Source organism: Agelaius tricolor, unplaced genomic scaffold, assembly GCF_023055355.1.
Source record: "Agelaius tricolor isolate 1412-34295 unplaced genomic scaffold, bAgeTri1.0.p SCAF_6, whole genome shotgun sequence".
NCBI lineage: Eukaryota > Metazoa > Chordata > Aves > Passeriformes > Icteridae > Agelaius > Agelaius tricolor.
The window spans coordinates 3,890,205-3,906,725 of NW_027269266.1; the positions used below are offsets into that span (position 1 = coordinate 3,890,205).

The window sequence follows — 16,521 nt, forward strand, 5'->3', positions numbered from 1 at the left end:
TATTTATTTTTCAATTGGATGTCACTTAGAACTTGTAAGTAGCTATTTCATGGGCTACATCTCACAGAACCACAGAATGGATCAGGTTGGAAGGGGCCACAACAGTCACCTGGTCCCACCTCCCTGCTCCAGCAGGGCCATCCTGGAGCATGTGGGACATGATTGTGTCCAGATGGTTCTGGAATATCCCCAGTGAGGGGAAACTCCTCAGCCTCTCTGGGCAAACTGTTCAGTGCTCAGTCACTGCTCAGGGAAGAAGTTTTTCCTCATGTTCTGGTGGAATTTCCCGTGCACCAGTTTCTGCCTGGTGGTTCTTGTCCTATTGCTGGACACCACCAAGGAGAGCCTGGCCCAGGCTCTTGGCACCTCTCTTACACATGGATGGGGTAAATCTCCTCAGGGACAGGAGAACAGGACAGGGCCATGCTCTTGGCACCTCTCCTACACATGGATGGGGTAAATCTCCTCAGGGACAGGAGAACAGGACAAGGTCATGCTCTTGGCACCTCTCTTACACATGGATGGGGTAAATCTCCTCAGGGACAGGAGAACAGGACAAGGTCATGCTCCTGGCACCTCTCTTACACATGGATGGGGTAAATCTCCTCAGGGACAGGAGAACAGGATGGGGCCATGCTCTTGGCATCTCTCTTACACATGGATGGGGTAAATCTCCTCAGGGACAGGAGAACAGGATGGGGGTCATGCTCTTGGCACCTCTCTTACACATGGATGGGGTAAATCTCCTCAGGGACAGGAGAACAGGACAAGGTCATGCTCTTGGCACCTCTCTTACACATGGATGGGGTAAATCTCCTCAGGGACAGGAGAACAGGACAAGGTCATGCTCTTGGCAGCTCTCTTACACATGGATGGGGTAAGAGGATGGGGACAGGATGACAGGACAGGGCCTTAAGCTGTGCCAGGGAGCTTTGGTTGGATATTTGGAGGAATTTCCTTATGGAAAGGAAGATTAGACATTAGAATGGCAGCCCAGGGAGGCGGTGGAGTCCCAGTCCCTGGAGATTTTAAGGAAAGACAGGACATGGCACTCAGCGCCATGGTCTGCCTGACTGGTGGCGTTCCGCCATATGTCAGACTCGATGACCTCAGAGCTCTTTCCCAGCCTAACTGACGCTGTGATTCCGTGATTCCTTTCTTTTTCACTAGGCTGAGAAGCACGCACACATCAACCACCACAGCACACCCGACCCAAGGCAATTCTGCCACACTGCGCGCCCGGCAGCAGCGCGCACGCCCCGGCGCCTCCAAGTGAGGGCAGGGCGGCCATGGCGGGCGGGGCGCGGCTTCACTCACGTCACGCCCGTCTCCCTGGGCCTTCCGGGCTGCCGTAGGAGCCGCTGCCCATCCTCTCCCTCAGGGACCGCGGCCCTCGCCTCCCTCCCTGCCGGGAAGCAGCTCAGGGAGCAGCTGCGTCGGCCCCGAGCTTCCCCCGGCGGCGGCGGCTGTGCCGAGCCCGCGGGGCGCAGGTGGGTGCCCGGGGCCGGGGCCGTGCTGGCAGCCCGGTGCCAGCGGGGCGCTGGCTGTAGCCCCGGCACGGGAGGCGCTGGAAGCGCTCCTGGGGAGGGATGAGGATGCCCGGGCCCGCAGGGATGGGGCTGCCGTCCCTGAGGGTTCGCTCGTGAGGCTGTTTCTGTGCTTCCCCTTGGTCAGCCGCGGTGAAGTGTGTCAGAGCTGTGCTTGCCTTCTTTTTAGGGAAAATTGATGTGTCCTGCTTTATTATCCACCCATTCTGACAACCCCCTGTTCCTTCCGTCAACAATTTGCCTTTTGAAGCTGGTTGCTGCATCTTAGGTCGCGCGTCTTACTTCTCCACTTGTTTTATTTCACGTAAAACTGGCCTAAGAGGGTGACATTTTATTTACAAAAGCTGAGTCTTGCATTAGGAGCGTTTCTGGGGAAATACCCCCGTTGTTTACTCCCGTGAGTTTTGAGAAAGTCTCTTTAAACTCATACCGAAAGTGAAATTGCCTCAGGAGCTCTTGTGGCGTTTCATGGTTGATGGAAGAGTAAGTCACAAATGTTTTTGCTGTGGATTCTAATGCAATTTACTGGTGGTGTGATGGAATTTATTATAAGTGTTAGAAATGTAACATATAAAATCATAGGTTTCGTGTTTGTGAAAGCAAAAGTTTTATTTTTAAAATAGAATGTTAGTGGGAATGAGTTTAATTGGAGACTGCTGTGGTGTTTTCTGTTTTGATAGATCAATTAGAAATCACAAACTTACCAAGCTACAGTATTGATAAACAGATGAATGACCAGTTTATAAATGTCATCTGTATTTACAATTCTTAGTCTTAAGCGTAGATTGCAGTTTTAAATTCTATCTAGGTGGCCCAAAACCACGAGTAACTTTTTTTGCAAATGTTAAGCAGAATTGTGGCTATAAAATGGGTCTTCAGCATAACTTAAAAGTGGGAAAGTGATGATTACAGGCTGTTAATGAGAATTCCCTGGTGTGTTTTTGGGAAAGGGGGAAAGCTGCATTAATAGCTACAGTGCAATGTTTTAAAAATTGAATGGTTTTGTCACTTTTAGCTTTGTAAATGCCATTGTTTGCCTTGGCTCTCAAATAATAGCAGAGGCATCCCAGCAGGAAAAAGAGTGTGTGTTTGTCTCTGCTGGTTTTGACAGACACTGTGCAAATTACAGCAATCCAGCTGGAAGGGTTGTTAAACCATCCACTTGCCCAGTTCATCCCTCTGACTCCTGTTCAGGGCAAACTTTTGTCAGTGCAGCTTGCAGGGAATTCTTTGTAGCTCAGTAGAACTGGGTTCGAGGTAAGGCTGACAGGTAAACTTACACAAATTGAATATTTGCCTACTTTTTTCCCCCCTCAAATAGTGTTTTTCTGAGCCAGGAGTCATTTTTGAAACTGGGGGAACTCCTTCCTTTCCTCCTGAGATCTATGTGCCAATAAACAAGAATGAAAGATGGGAACCACTCTGAAAGAAAAGTGAAACTGATTAATTGAATTTCATGGCCATCTTAGTGCATGTATGCCAACATTTTAAATGCTTTTCTGTCTAATTTAAAGGCCATTTTCCATATGATTCCCAGTATCCAAGAGCCACAACTCTCCCATGCTTTATCATGCACCTGGAGTTTGTTTTTTTTTCCTGTTGCGATCTCTGCACCCAGCTTTCCTTGCCCTCTGTGTGCCTTCCCTGCTTTTTGGGATGTTTGGTTTTTTCCCAGGGTCATGCTGATTAACTCAGAGTTTCCTGCTTTGTCTGAGCTGAATCAGAATTGGTGGATCCAGAGCAGGGCAGAACAACTGAATTGTCAAATTTTATGTATTTTGATGCAATCCCAGTTCACATGAGGGAGGATAGGAAGAGGTTTAATTTGTCTTGAAATGGCAGGGCCCTTGTAAGTTATCCCTACTCCAATCCGAATTTCACCCTCTTTTCAATTATTTTTTTCTTATAGTTTGGCCTCAGTTTCCCCTCCCCACCAAAATGCATGGAGTGTGTTTAATACTCATAATTTATTGCAGAATTCCAGAATGTCACTTAGACTTCTTGAAAAGCAGAATATCTTACTACAGGAAACCTGTATTAAAGGATTGTTCATTTTTCTCTCTTTTCCCTTCCAACTGTACTTTTATTTTAAAAGAATGGCACAAAAGAAGTATTTGATAGCAAAACTGACAAGCTGCTTAAGAGAGGACAAAATTCAGCTATGGAAACCACCATATACAAATGAAAAAAAGGAAGCTGGTGAAGAGATGAAGGTAAATATTTTCTCTGAGTTGATGTCATCTTCCATGTCATACTGCTGCTGCATTTTCCCAGTTTTTCTTGTCGTTTTTTCAGGAGCTTGTAGAAAAATATTCATCCAAGCTGAATATCAATAAGAATGATACAGAGAATATGCTGGAAGAAATCCGGTGTAAAGCAATTGAGCGTGGGACAGGAAATGAGAATTTTAAAGTGACTGGGATTGCAAGACTTGATATCTATCTGCCTCGTAGAAAAGTGAGTAACACTGCAGAAAAGTCTGCATAAATAGCTTTACTTTGAGGTTTGAGTAGGTTTACTTTGAGATTTTTTCACTACAGCTTTTTCAGGTGTTTCATATGAGTGATCTGTGTCAGGTATAGAAAAAATGGGGAGAGGGAAATTGCATATTTTAGTTTCCCAGGTATATGGGGATATCATGGCAAAGGAATATAATATTGAGGAGATGAGTAATTTTTCCCTTTAGGATTTAATGGCAAATAATCTTTCAATTGAGAAAAGTAAATTAGATTTAAGTGTCTATTTCAGTTTGATTCCTTCTGATGTAACTGCTTGTATTAGCAATAAAGAACAGATGTATTTTTTCAGCTGTAGAATACCTAAAGTTGATTCAGCATATTGATGTCACTTGAACTTGGAAATGAGGAGCAGGATTTTCTGTTGTGATGGCACTCACCTGTTCCCTTCATGGATTCATAGAATTCCAGAGTCACAGATTCGTTAGGTTGGAAAAGATCTCCAAGATCATCGAGTCCAATCTCTACCAACCACCACCTTGTCAGCTGAACCATGACACTCAGTGCTTCTTCCAGAAGTTTCTTAAGCACTTCCAGGGATGGAGACTCCACCACCTCCCTGGGCAGCCCATTCCAAGCTCAACCTTCTCGAGCAGGCTCCTAAAATCTTCTCCAACAGAGAACTGAATTAAGTTTTGCCCTTTTAGAGTCAGGTTTCAACTCCTATTTTCATGCATAAAATACTCCTGTAGTGAAAAATAATTACCTGGGCTAAAGGGTAGAGAGTTTTAAGTGATTGCCATGCAGTTAAAACAACCAAATAGTTTCATAATTCTACTTTATAATGCTGCTGGGCAAATAGGGGAATGAATTCATTTAAAATTTCAGTTTATCTAATCTGGGACCAGAGACACTAATAGGAATTAATCATAACTTAGCCAGTCACAGGTGAGTGGCATAATTGCAAAGCACAGTTAAGATTGGAGGTGCATAATTAAATTGATTTAAATTGTTTGGCTCTGAATTTAGATTTATTTAATTCTGAATATCCTGCTGTTATAATGCTTATTTTTAGCATTATAGCAAGTACAGAACTGGAAATTATTACTATGTATGTCCAGCCATAACCTTCTAAATACAATTGTTATTTGGAATAGAAATGTTATTGTAGAACAGTTAATTAGGAAAATGTCCAGAGTATATTGGTATCATGCTTTTCCTTTCCTCTTTCTTTTCCCCACCCAATGCAATTACTACAGAGCAGGAAAATCCCACTGGAGACCAGTCTGTTCATCACAGGCAAAGAGCTCAGATCCCAGTAAGTGCAATCACCCTTTGTGCTCCTCTCATGAGACACCACCCTGTCACAGAGCATTTTGAAAAAATGCAAACAAACCCACTTTTTGTTTGATTTAAGCTTTTTCTTAGCATGGATTCTCTGAACAGGATGTCCAGTGTCCCTGTAGGGCAGTTCTTCATGGGAACAGCTGTGGTTTAACAGATGGAAAACAGGAAGAAGATAGTTGTGTGTAAATCCCCAGCAAGTACCAGGGTTCCAAGTCTGTAACCAGGCAGATCCTCTGAACAGTGAACATGACTTTCTCTTTCTTTTGTGTTTTTAAGCCTAAAAGAATCAGATTCTTTTCTGTTTTGTTTTTTCCTTTTTTGTATCCCAGGTTTCCTCTATGTAGTACATAAAGCTCTCTGATCTTGTTATTTTACTTCTAGCAGCCTTTTGTAGCAAAAATTTTAAGCCATTTATAAGCACTTATTTTGAGGTTTTATTGCTATTGAAACAACAATTTTGTATAACCTTAAAAATTATTGTTCATGTATGAAATTATTCATTTCACAGGATAGCACAGGAATATGCATTACAAGAAAATGCTGTCAAAATAATCATAAATAAGAAGCAGCTTGACCTGGGTATGTATCTCTAGTTAAAGATAGTTTTATGATAATTTTCTCATTTTCTGCTTCTCAGAAGAAAATTTGCCTTGCAACTCTATTAATTTCAGAAATTTCCAAAAAACAGTTGTTATATTTGTCAGTTTTTGCTTTACAGGAAATGTATTAAATTTTAATAATCCAAATTCTTAAATAGAATTAGATCAATTAAAGGAATACTATAATGAATATAGAAAATCCCCTTTTCTAGTGTTGAAACACTGAAAATGCACATTTAAGAGAAACTCTAAATTTCTTCAAAAAACCTTATTGTATAAGAGTATTTTCAAAGACTTTTTGTAATGCTTTGCCCATGCTCAACCTGTCAGACATGTGGGAAGTGATGATAGAGCTTTTTCTTTGCTGATGGCCCTGGAATATATCAGAATTAGAACCACAGAACTGACAGAAGGAACTTGGACTCAGTTCCCAGTTTTTCTGTCCTGTTCTCTTGTGGTGTATGATCCTGGACATGTTCTTATTGCAGTTTTTGCCTGAAGATCAATAAACTGAAATAGAAATAATACTATTTTTTTAATGTTTTGAAAAAAACAAGGAAAGAAACATACCAGTCACTCAAAAGCACTTTTAAGATGCAAGACTGATTCTAAATTTTGCTGACTGTGTCAGTAATTTTTAGGGGCTTTGACTGAGTTCTCAAGTCTTGCAATTTTAATAGTTCAGTAGTTGAATTGTATTAATCACACTCTATTTTGCAGGTAAAACCCTTGAAGATCAAGGTGTCACACACAATGCCAAAGTGATGGTGCTTCAACTGGAACAGAGTGATGAGGAAACCAAAAGGAAAGTTCAGGAGGAAGAGCTTCAGTGTAAGAAAGAAAAAGAAATAAATGACAAGATGCAGAGAACTAAGAAGGGTTTGGAAATTCTAGCAGAGAGAGGTAAGTGGGCTTGTTGGACTGGGGGGGAGGTGGGTGTTCGTTAATTTTTGTGCATCCAAAATTACATTCTCACAAGCCTTTCAACATGGAAGAGTGCCTATACCATGGCTGAATTTCAGTTCACACTTTTCTAGGACTTGAAAACTGGGCTTTAAGTTGGCTAAAACTTTTTTTTTTCCACCATTTTTTACACAACTAGAATGCCACAAAAAACTTTAGCACTTTGAGAAGGATATCATATGAATCAATTGTTTAATTAGCACTTGGCAGCCGAGAGACTGATGACTTGTGAGAAGCTTTAGATTTATTGTAGACAAAAGCACAGTGCCTAATGTGTTCTAAGTCATTAAACACTTTTTTTTTTTGTAGTTTAGCTATGGCTGTGTGTAACCATGGTTTCATTGTGCAGAGCAGCTCATTTGTCACTGTCATCTGCCACACGGCTGTGGTGTTCTCATTCCCTTGGGATGTTGATTCCTGGCAACTGTGGATTAAGCTAAAGGGATCTAGTTAATTTAACAGTAATAATTCTTCAAAATGAGGTTGTGTTTGTGAGCTGCAGTGCTTGGTGGTGAGTTTAAATCACTTCTCTATTCCATTGTTTCACAAATCCACAAGCAAGGAGCTGTGAAGCTGAACAGGTCACAAATTCTTGCCAAATGCAGAAACACCCGAATAAAGCTTCAAAGCTGGTGACTTCTGGTTTCTTACCACAATATCTGATTTTGAACACATGACAGAAGTGTTTGCCTTTTTTGGACTTAAGGGGTGGTTTAGACCCCAAATTTTGAATCCTGAGTTGGGTCCCTTTATATTTTTTTGCCAATGCCAGAGTAAAGAGCAGAGTCTATGATGGGCTCCCAGGCTGAAGGGTCTGTGAGAAGTGCAGTGAGAGTTTAAAAGCTTCTGCGCTGTGGCTTCTCTCACATCAAACAAAAGAATTGTTAATCTCAACAAACTCTTCCTTAACTGTCTTTTGTCTACAAGAAAATCATCTTTTCATTGTAAATCAAATGGAAGTGAAAACAAAATTGGTAGTTTGATAACAAGCATGAAAGATGTGGGGAAGGAAAATACTGAGCTGTATTTTTTTTCCAGCTTTATCAACTGTGCTCAGTTGTATTTTTTAAATATTCTAGCTTTAGTTGATAAATCATTTTGAATACTATGTTGTGTAAAAGGTAGGTGTTTTGTCTTCTGCAAAAAAATACTTCTTTATAATTCATGGAACTTTTGATATTGTATCTAAATTTCTGCATGCACAAGGCCTTTTCCACAGTGACCTTTCTAGAAGTTCCTCACGTTTACCTGGCCAGAGCCACTGTTGGTATGTACAGAAAAACAGACATGCAGCCTTTATATGTAATTCTGGGGGTTTGTGTTGTTTGCTGGTTTGTTTAACAACATTACTAAAATATACTTATGGCAGCAGAGTTGCTCTGTTGAAGGTGCTGTTTAAATTTTAAACTTTTTTATATCTTTCAGAGGAGTACTTGGATCCAGACTCTGTCCCATACCTAGATATAGCTAATCAAACTGGAAGGTCAATTCAGATTCCTCCTCAAGCTAAAAAAGTAGGTGAAAAGCATCTTACAATGCCACTAAGATGGCTCCTTCAACCTGTGAAACATTTAAAATATGGGATTGAAATACAGCCAGACTTTCTGAGGATGTAACCCCAGGCCCTCTAGATGTTTGTTTAATACAAATAATTTTGAAATACAATTGAAGTAGAACTCTATAGGTGGGAATATTTCAGTTATCTGGAGACAACCTCTGATTCCTGATCTCATTGTAGGTCTAATCTGGCACGGACCCCTGTGTGGTCCATATCTTTCTTTGGGGTTTAAGACAAGCTTTATTTTATTGATCATTGTGCTGTTATAAATTTTGGGTGTCCTAGAAAGGCATGAAAGTAATTTGTTTCTTAGGCCTTATTTCTATTTGTAAACTTGATGAGTCTGCATGCTGTTCTGATGAAGTACTGGATGTAATAATTCACCTGAAGACTTAAAGCATCCAGTGATGCTTTAAGTGAATGAGATTTCATCAGTATTGATCAAGGATCAGAGGAAATACTGCAGGTTGTTTCTATCCAGAATTATTATTACATTTTCATTTGTTATACTGCAGGAGTGTTTTCCTGACACACTCAAAATTTAGTTTTCAGTTCTGAGACTTTTCAGGAGGTGAATTCTTAAGTTTTGCAAGATAATTGTGATAGCAAAGCAAAACAAGTTTGGTGCTGTGAGAAAATGCAGCACCCAGAAAAATGCTGAGCTTTGTATCACTCACCATTGAAAATCTCTCTGGGGTTGCATACTTAAAGTGAGCTTGGTGCAGCACTTCCTGTGCCAGTATCATCTGTTGCTTTTAACTAGACAATATCTGACATTATCAGATGGGAGAAAAGTGTGAAGCAGTGTGAGGTAGCACTGGTCTTGAGGCACTGATACATTGGTGTTTTCCTAGGAAGAACAAGGACTCTGATGGATTACTTGGATATTTCCTTTGAACTCTTTGATTTGGAGAGGTGCAGTCAGAAGTCTCAATCTGTTTTTCTAGGCACTTGTGCTGGCTATGGGTTACCATGAGAAGGGCAGAGCATTAATGAAGAAGAAAGAATATGAAATAGCACTGCCATATTTGTTGGATGCTGATAAACACTTCTGGTAAGAACATTTTGAGTCCTTGTGTCTGTCTTTACTGTCAGCCCATAAAGGAACAGCACAGCCTCTACCTGTGCATATAAATCAGGGCCAGTTTTGCCTGGGGTTGCTCCACACCCCCTCTTGCAGATGGGAAGCAGCAGATAAAGCTCTGACTTGCAGTGACAGGTGGCTTCATGTAGAACAGCTGAAACAGATACTGCCACTGGGCAAGTTAATCTTTCATAACAGCATAAACAGAAACTGTCAATATTCTTGTACCAGGTTATAAATTGCATTAGCTTGACAGACAGTTACGGATATTCATTTGCAGTTGCTCTTGTGAAGTAATAATTTCTTGTAAAAGGTGGAGCAGATAGCTGAGGTCAGTAACCATACCAGGGCTTCTGCAAGTAAATTCATTTCCTATCAGCTGTCAGAGCCCTAAATTGCTCTTTTGAGATCCCAAAAGTAATACTGTCCCTGTCTGTTTCTCATCTGTGCAAGGAGACTGGCACAGTTCTCAGCATGTTCATGTGCACTGAGGCAGTTTCTCAGTCCTCCCAAAGATTACTCAGGGTTTAATTCCATTATGCTTTTAGAGATGCCGTATTAAACAGTAGCCTCAGCTCATTTTGTTACTGTAATGCTTTAAGATGTAACCTTGGCAGCAGTCCTGTGTGTCAGTGAATGGAATGGGGGATCAGCATTTGATTCCAGTTCCCCTAGCATCAGTTTGCTGCCTCAGCTACAAAGAGTTTGCTTTCTCCAACATGAGTGTGCACACTTCTAATGTTGTTTTATGAATGTTAAAAAGTGGTGGAGGAAAGGGGAAATAAACAATGCTCTCCCAGAAAAAAAAAAAAAAAAAATTGTTTTATTTTCCAGTGAGTGTAGCACGGAGCTGCTGAACACGGTTGATAATTACGCAGTGCTGCAGCTGGATATAGTGTGGTGCTACTTCCGTCTGGAGCAGCTGGACTGCCTGGATGATGCAGAGAAAAAGCTGTCCACAGCACAGAGATGCTTCCAGAGGTGCTATGGAGAGAACCATGAGAGGCTTATTGACATCAAAGTATGCTGGGTTTGACTTAATTAGGGTGGGATTTTTTTTCTACATGTATTCAGTTACTGTTCAAGTATTGCAAGACTGGCTTTTAGAAGCTTAAAGTTTTCCTGTGTATCATCAGCCTGTTTCCTGGTTCTGTAATTGTCAGCACAGGGAAAACACTGGGCCTGGCAAAAAGGTCATGGCAAATCTCTGTTTATATGCACAGGCATCAGCAGAGGTTTAGGTGTGGTGCTTTATCTGCACACTGAGTGTCACAAAGCCCAGACTGTGTCTTCTCTAAATGTGTAGAATGTTCTGTTGATAATGAACTGGTGTTCTACCCCATGCTTCTATTTACATGGTCCCCTCTCCTTCTTTAAACAATTCCTTAGGGAAGCTATGGTCGGGAGAAGGTTTTATTTCTACGGCTTTACCTCCTTCAAGGGATTGGGCACTACCACAGTGGCAGAGAAAAGGAGGCTGCGGAGTACATTCAGAAGGTAAGACATCTTTAGGTAAAACTCTGGAGCCCTTCACTGCAGCCCCTTAGTTAGGGTTCCATCTGGAACTTGTTCTTGAAATGGGGAGGCATTTTTTTTTTTGTATTTTAACAGTGTGAGTGGTGTCATTTTGTCCTTCCCATATCCAGGCATCCTCTTTGTATGGAGAGCTGTCCATAGATCCTGATAAAGTGGATCGCCTGTCACTCCTGGGCTTCTCGGAGCAAGAAGCTCGCCTCGCCCTGCGAGCATGCCACGGGAATGTGGAGCATGCTGCCAATCTGATCACCAACAGGAGAGAGGTAAGGGCAGTGAAAGCATTAAACCATGGATCACCTGAGTTGGGGTGTCCATGAGATGTGTGTTGTGTGGCCAGGGCAGTGTGGTGCTGAGTTAAGGGCTTGGATTATCCTGCTCTGGCACTGTTGGTGTAGCTGACAGTTGGACGTGTTGCCACAAGTTTGAAACCAAAACTTAATGCACTAACAGGGGAAGCTCTGTCTCAAAACAGATGGGACAAGAGTGCCAAAGACCTGTGGTTATGCTACAGAGGCACATGGGAAGGCTTTGCACCAGTGTTTGCTACTCAGCAGTGATATGGGAATAAATTACCAGGACCAAACTGACACTCCCAGTCTTGACTGTCCCCTATTGTGGGTTTGTACTTGGAAGATCCAGGAGGGAAAAGATTTTTTTGTGCTAGAGTGAGTGAAGATAGTGCTGTCCAGATCTGAAATGATGTTTGGTAAGCTGAGGAGGCACTTCTAGACTTCAGACAGTGAAGTGTGGACAGAAAAGCCAACTGGCTGAGGCAAGACTGAACAGAACTCCCTGGCTCCCTGCCTGGTTCTGACTGTCTGTCCTTGGCAAGTCTTGTCTGTGGGCCCATCTGCCAAATGGGTTTGTCACTTACCACACAGGGCCTGGAATAGCTGTGATGGCACCAGATCTGATCTGCGGAGCGGAAGTGTGGCGACAGGGCTGGCTCATGGAAATGCAGCTTTATTTAGGAACTGTGTGTCTGGCAGCACAGTCTGTATTTACAAAAAAAAAATAAAGCCTTTTCCTCAAGAGATTCAAACTTGCAGCAAAAAAATCCAAGAAGCCCTTCATGCACAGGCTATGTGTTAAAGCATTCCCATGCACAGTGAGCTTGCAGTGTCTGTGCTCTTGCAGGAAAAGGCGCAGATCAGGAGGGAGGAGAGAGCTAAAAGGCGGCGACGACTGGAGGACATCAATACCCTGAAAAGTATGGGCTACTCAGAGAGAGCTGCTCAGATAGCTCTTCAAAAGACACGAGGAAACCTGGACCAAGCCTTTAAGGTAAGTGATTTTTCAGTAGAAGTAGTGTTGTACAAAATAAATTTGGTTGGTTTTTTTTTATTGTTTAGCAGATTCTTATTTTCTGTAGTCTACATTTTTTAATTCATAGCTCCCTTTTCTGAACTGTAATGATTGAACTTGCACTTCCTGACCCAGTAAGTCAGATGTCACTTAAGTTTGCTGAGGTTTGCTTATATCAACCATTGGGCTGCATACACAACTGTGTTGAGGACTGTTGTAGCTCTGTCACTCTATTCTGATCTCTCTCTGTTTTATGGCAGTTTATTCTTGACAATCCTGAGTTACTCTTGGAAGATGATGATGATGATTCTGTGGCCATGGACCAGTTTCAGGTTTCCCAAGAAAGTATTGAGCAAGTAAGTTAGACCACTTGCTTTCTTGTGAGTTGGTTGTCTTGTTTCTGAGTTGTGCTTGCAGAGACTGCAGATTTTCCTGAAGTAAAGCTCTACAAGTATTCTTGGACCCACGTCACTCAGGCTGTCACACTCCAGGGTCTGGCGTCCACTCACTCTTCATGCTGAAGTCACTGGGGCTAACATGTAATTTGTGTGTACTTCCTGCCCATTGCACCAACCTGCCATGTGTGGGTGTGGAGGGAAAGTGTTTGCACTGTAATCCTCTATCCCAAAAAAGACAGCAAGTGAGAAATTTATTCAAGTCTCTAAACTCTGCAGTGCACAAGGGAAAGAGTTGAAATGTGTATTTCTTGTGACAGGCTGTCTGACAAGCTCGTCTGTAGTTAGAGTGGCTGTGTTATTGATGCCAGGCAAGAAAACTCTTATTGCCTAGGAAAAACACATGCACCCCCCTGATACACTGGAGTGCTTTGAAGTTTCCTTTTGAAAACAGAAAAAGAATTGGTCTGGTACTAGACAAGAGCCTCTTGATCCTGCTCAACATCCTCATGCCTTTAATAGGTCACTGCCCTGTTGTTAACTGTTCCAGTAAACCAGAGTCAGTGTCCTGGAATTCCTGGCATGCAGTGCTTTTCTCTGTGTGAGAGGATGACTGTCAGCTGCAGAGTCAGATTCCTGTCATACCCTGGTGTCAGATGGGCTTGGATTTCCCAGATTTTCTGTATTATTCCTTTTTCCCCCCTACAGCTGACGTACATGGGTTTCAGCCGTGAGTCGGCAGAGCAAGCTTTAAAGGTCTTTAAAGGGAACATCCACGTGGCTTCCCAAACCCTTGCTCATTATGGGGGAGTTCTTCCCCCTTCACTGCTGCTGTCCTCAGAAGGGTCCAGTCCATCAGAGGAATCCACTTCTTCCAAGGACCTGCTCACAGAGTCTGCAGGTGAGAGTGTTGCATCCAGCAGGGTGGGAAGGGAAGGCAAGGCTGTTCTGGCTTTTGTAGGAAATAGTTAAGCAATTTCTGCAGAAATCGTGGCACAGGGCTGCAGTAATGCCTCAGGCTGTTTTTATTGGGAGCACAGTTACAGGAAGGCAGCTGTTGTTCCCTGCAGTGGCAGCCACAAAGGGATCAGAGAAGAGAGGTACCAGCTGCAGGCAGGTGCAGCCCAGGAAAAAAGGTGACACTCAGGGTGTCCTGGGCAGGGCTAAGGAGTTTATTCCAGACCTGTGCTCTGCAGGTGGCTGGCCTGCCTCCATAGTCCTTCATCATGTCCCTTACAGGACAGAACCATAATTGATAACTTTCCACTTTAAAAGAAGAACCTTGCATATATTTTTTTTCTCGTTTGTCAGAGCTGTAGTGATCCCTGCTGTATAATGAAAGGCTTTCCTACACCACATTTAAATAATAATGAAAAATGGCCTTCCTGCCCTGTCCTTTGCAGAGTAATGTAAGAGGTGGTTGTGCAGGAAGGGGCTGGCAGAACAGCCACGCTGGTGAAACAGGGAGAGCATCAGCTTCTTTCCTTGTGAATTCACTACTGCTGCTTTTTATTGGAAGGTTCCTCTAGTTCACCAACAGATGAAGACATGGAGACTGATGCAGTCAATGAAATCCTAGAGGATATTCCTGAACATGAAGAGGATTATCTGGATTTAACACTCGAGGAAGAGGAGCAGATAATTCATGAATACTTATCCTATATACAAGTACCGCAGCACTAAATCCCATTAAATCGACTTCAGTTATATGTATTTACCTTGTCAAATTGAGTTTGGATTATAAATGCACCTTCAGCTTATCTCTTACTAAGGGCCTTGAATTCCATCAGACTATAGTTGGAATACTTAATTCCTGCTTATTTGTAACTCTGCTTAAAGCCTACATTTGTGATACATTGTAATTTATTGTCATAGAAAAATAGAAACATTTATTTTCAGAAGAAAATTTAATAGAACTAAACTATATTTTTATTGTGAAATAAGTTAATTCACTTAGTAAAGAAGCATTTCTATACCATTTTAAAACACCAGCTTTAAAAAGAAAACATGAGTTTGTAAAAGAGAAACTTTAGCTCATGAGGCTGTAGAGGTGTATCAGCTTTCCAAGTTTTCTTCTGAAAGATTTTTAAGAGACATTAATGTATCTGTTGTGCATGGGTTTATACCGTGTTCTGCTTGTCCCTTCCTACAGGTGTTACACAGGCAATAAAGGTAACTCTGTGCTGCTTCTGCCTTCGGTGAGAGACCTCTGTCCTTTGTTAAAAAAGTGGGAACTACCTGGCAGTGCCTGTCCTGGGACTGGGGGAGTGATCTACTGCAATTTCCTTTTATAACTAAATAGCCACTTTCCCCAGACAGCTCTCTTTAACCTCTACAGGTGTGTGGATTAAGCTTGATGGATTTCTGGGGGATTACAGGATATTCTGCAATCATCTGTTGAACAGAGCTTGCTTCAGGCGCTGTCTCAGTAGTTGTGTCCAGCTCCAGGGTTCTGAAGAAGCATTTGGGGGTTTCTGTGGTTTTGTAACATCGCTTTTCCTGCCGTGTAAGCACTCCTCTGCTCCGGGAACAGACATTCCTCTGCCTGGACGTGGTTAATTCCTTTTCCATGGCTCCACGCTCTCGGTAGAGGGAGCCCAGGCCCCGTCTGAAGCCGGTGGGAGCAGGGAAGCGGCCGCGCTCTCCACTTCCAGCCAGAACATCAGCCCTGCTGTGTGACAGTGTCTCCTCTGCCGGCACTCAGCGGCCGGGAAATGAGGGCGTGCACTGCTGTGCGCTGCAGGGAGCAGGGCCGTGGCCTGCGGGATGACTGCTCAGCTCCAGCACGGGGAATGAACGGGCTGCAGCACAGCCTTGGGTTTTATACTGATTCCCTCAGCCAAACACAGCAAAAACCAGGCACTGATGACACTGTTAAGGAATTATTTGTATTTCTTTCTTCTCTATCAAGGCAAGTGCTGTAAAAATTGAATGGCTTTGTATTTCTACCCTGAAAGCTGAAGGATTTCCAAAGCCAGCAGTATGAGCTTCAGCACCCATTATATCCTGTTTTCTTTACAGGCCAGCACTGAGGAACCCCTGGACAAAATGCAGAGGGCAAACAGAATAGAGAAAAGAATTTAGAATTGAAAACATGCAAGTCATGGATGTAGTTTTAACAAGAAGGAGGAGGAAACACAAATTTGCTCCTCCCTTCTGAAACCTCCTGGCATTGGCCAGCCCCTGGGCATGCACTGATGGCAGCATTGAGCTGCACATGCAGCAATTCTCCTCTTTGAAGTGGCTCGCACAGCAAACTGGCAGTGACAACTTCAGAAGGGAAGGTTTGTCCTTGGGGAATTTAAAATTAGCATCATAACATGCAGTGCTTGTCAGAGCAGCCATTCATCAATGATGTAACTCTGCCAGAGCAGTTGTAAGTGATCAGCAGAGCAGGAGGCAGTGGCTGAAAGCTGCATGTTAATTTTGACCATGCATTTGGAGGCACTGTGATATGTTTAGCAACAGGCAGAAGTGGTAATGACTCATTAATTCCACTGTTTGAGATCTCTCTCTGCTGACTGCATGTGCAGCTGCTGTGTGCCCAGATAGGCTCTTGTGTCTCATGCACTGTGTGTGAAGTTTTAAACAGAAAATACAGCCCAGGGGGTCTGGGGAACTCCATCCAGCTCCTAAAGGCCTCCTACTTGGTGTTATCCTCAGAAGCAAAATGCAGTCAGCTGCATGGCAAGCCAGCAGCAGCTCATAGACATGTGCCACTGAGCCACAAT

The 16,521-nt window shown here is 42.8% G+C and overlaps 1 protein-coding gene across 1 annotated transcript; it reads left to right on the forward strand.

The window, feature by feature from the left end:
* The first annotated feature begins 1,297 nt into the window (after positions 1-1,297).
* On the forward strand, positions 1,298-14,983 carry NUB1 (negative regulator of ubiquitin like proteins 1). Its single transcript, XM_071428536.1, has 15 exons — positions 1,298-1,490; positions 3,643-3,760; positions 3,843-4,004; positions 5,263-5,321; positions 5,859-5,929; positions 6,670-6,852; positions 8,338-8,426; positions 9,418-9,524; positions 10,389-10,575; positions 10,944-11,051; positions 11,201-11,353; positions 12,228-12,374; positions 12,656-12,751; positions 13,499-13,691; positions 14,310-14,983. Exons 2-15 carry the CDS (start codon positions 3,644-3,646, stop codon positions 14,471-14,473), a joined length of 1,836 nt encoding a protein of 611 aa, XP_071284637.1. The 5' UTR covers positions 1,298-1,490; position 3,643; the 3' UTR covers positions 14,474-14,983.
* The last annotated feature ends 1,538 nt before the right edge of the window (positions 14,984-16,521 follow it).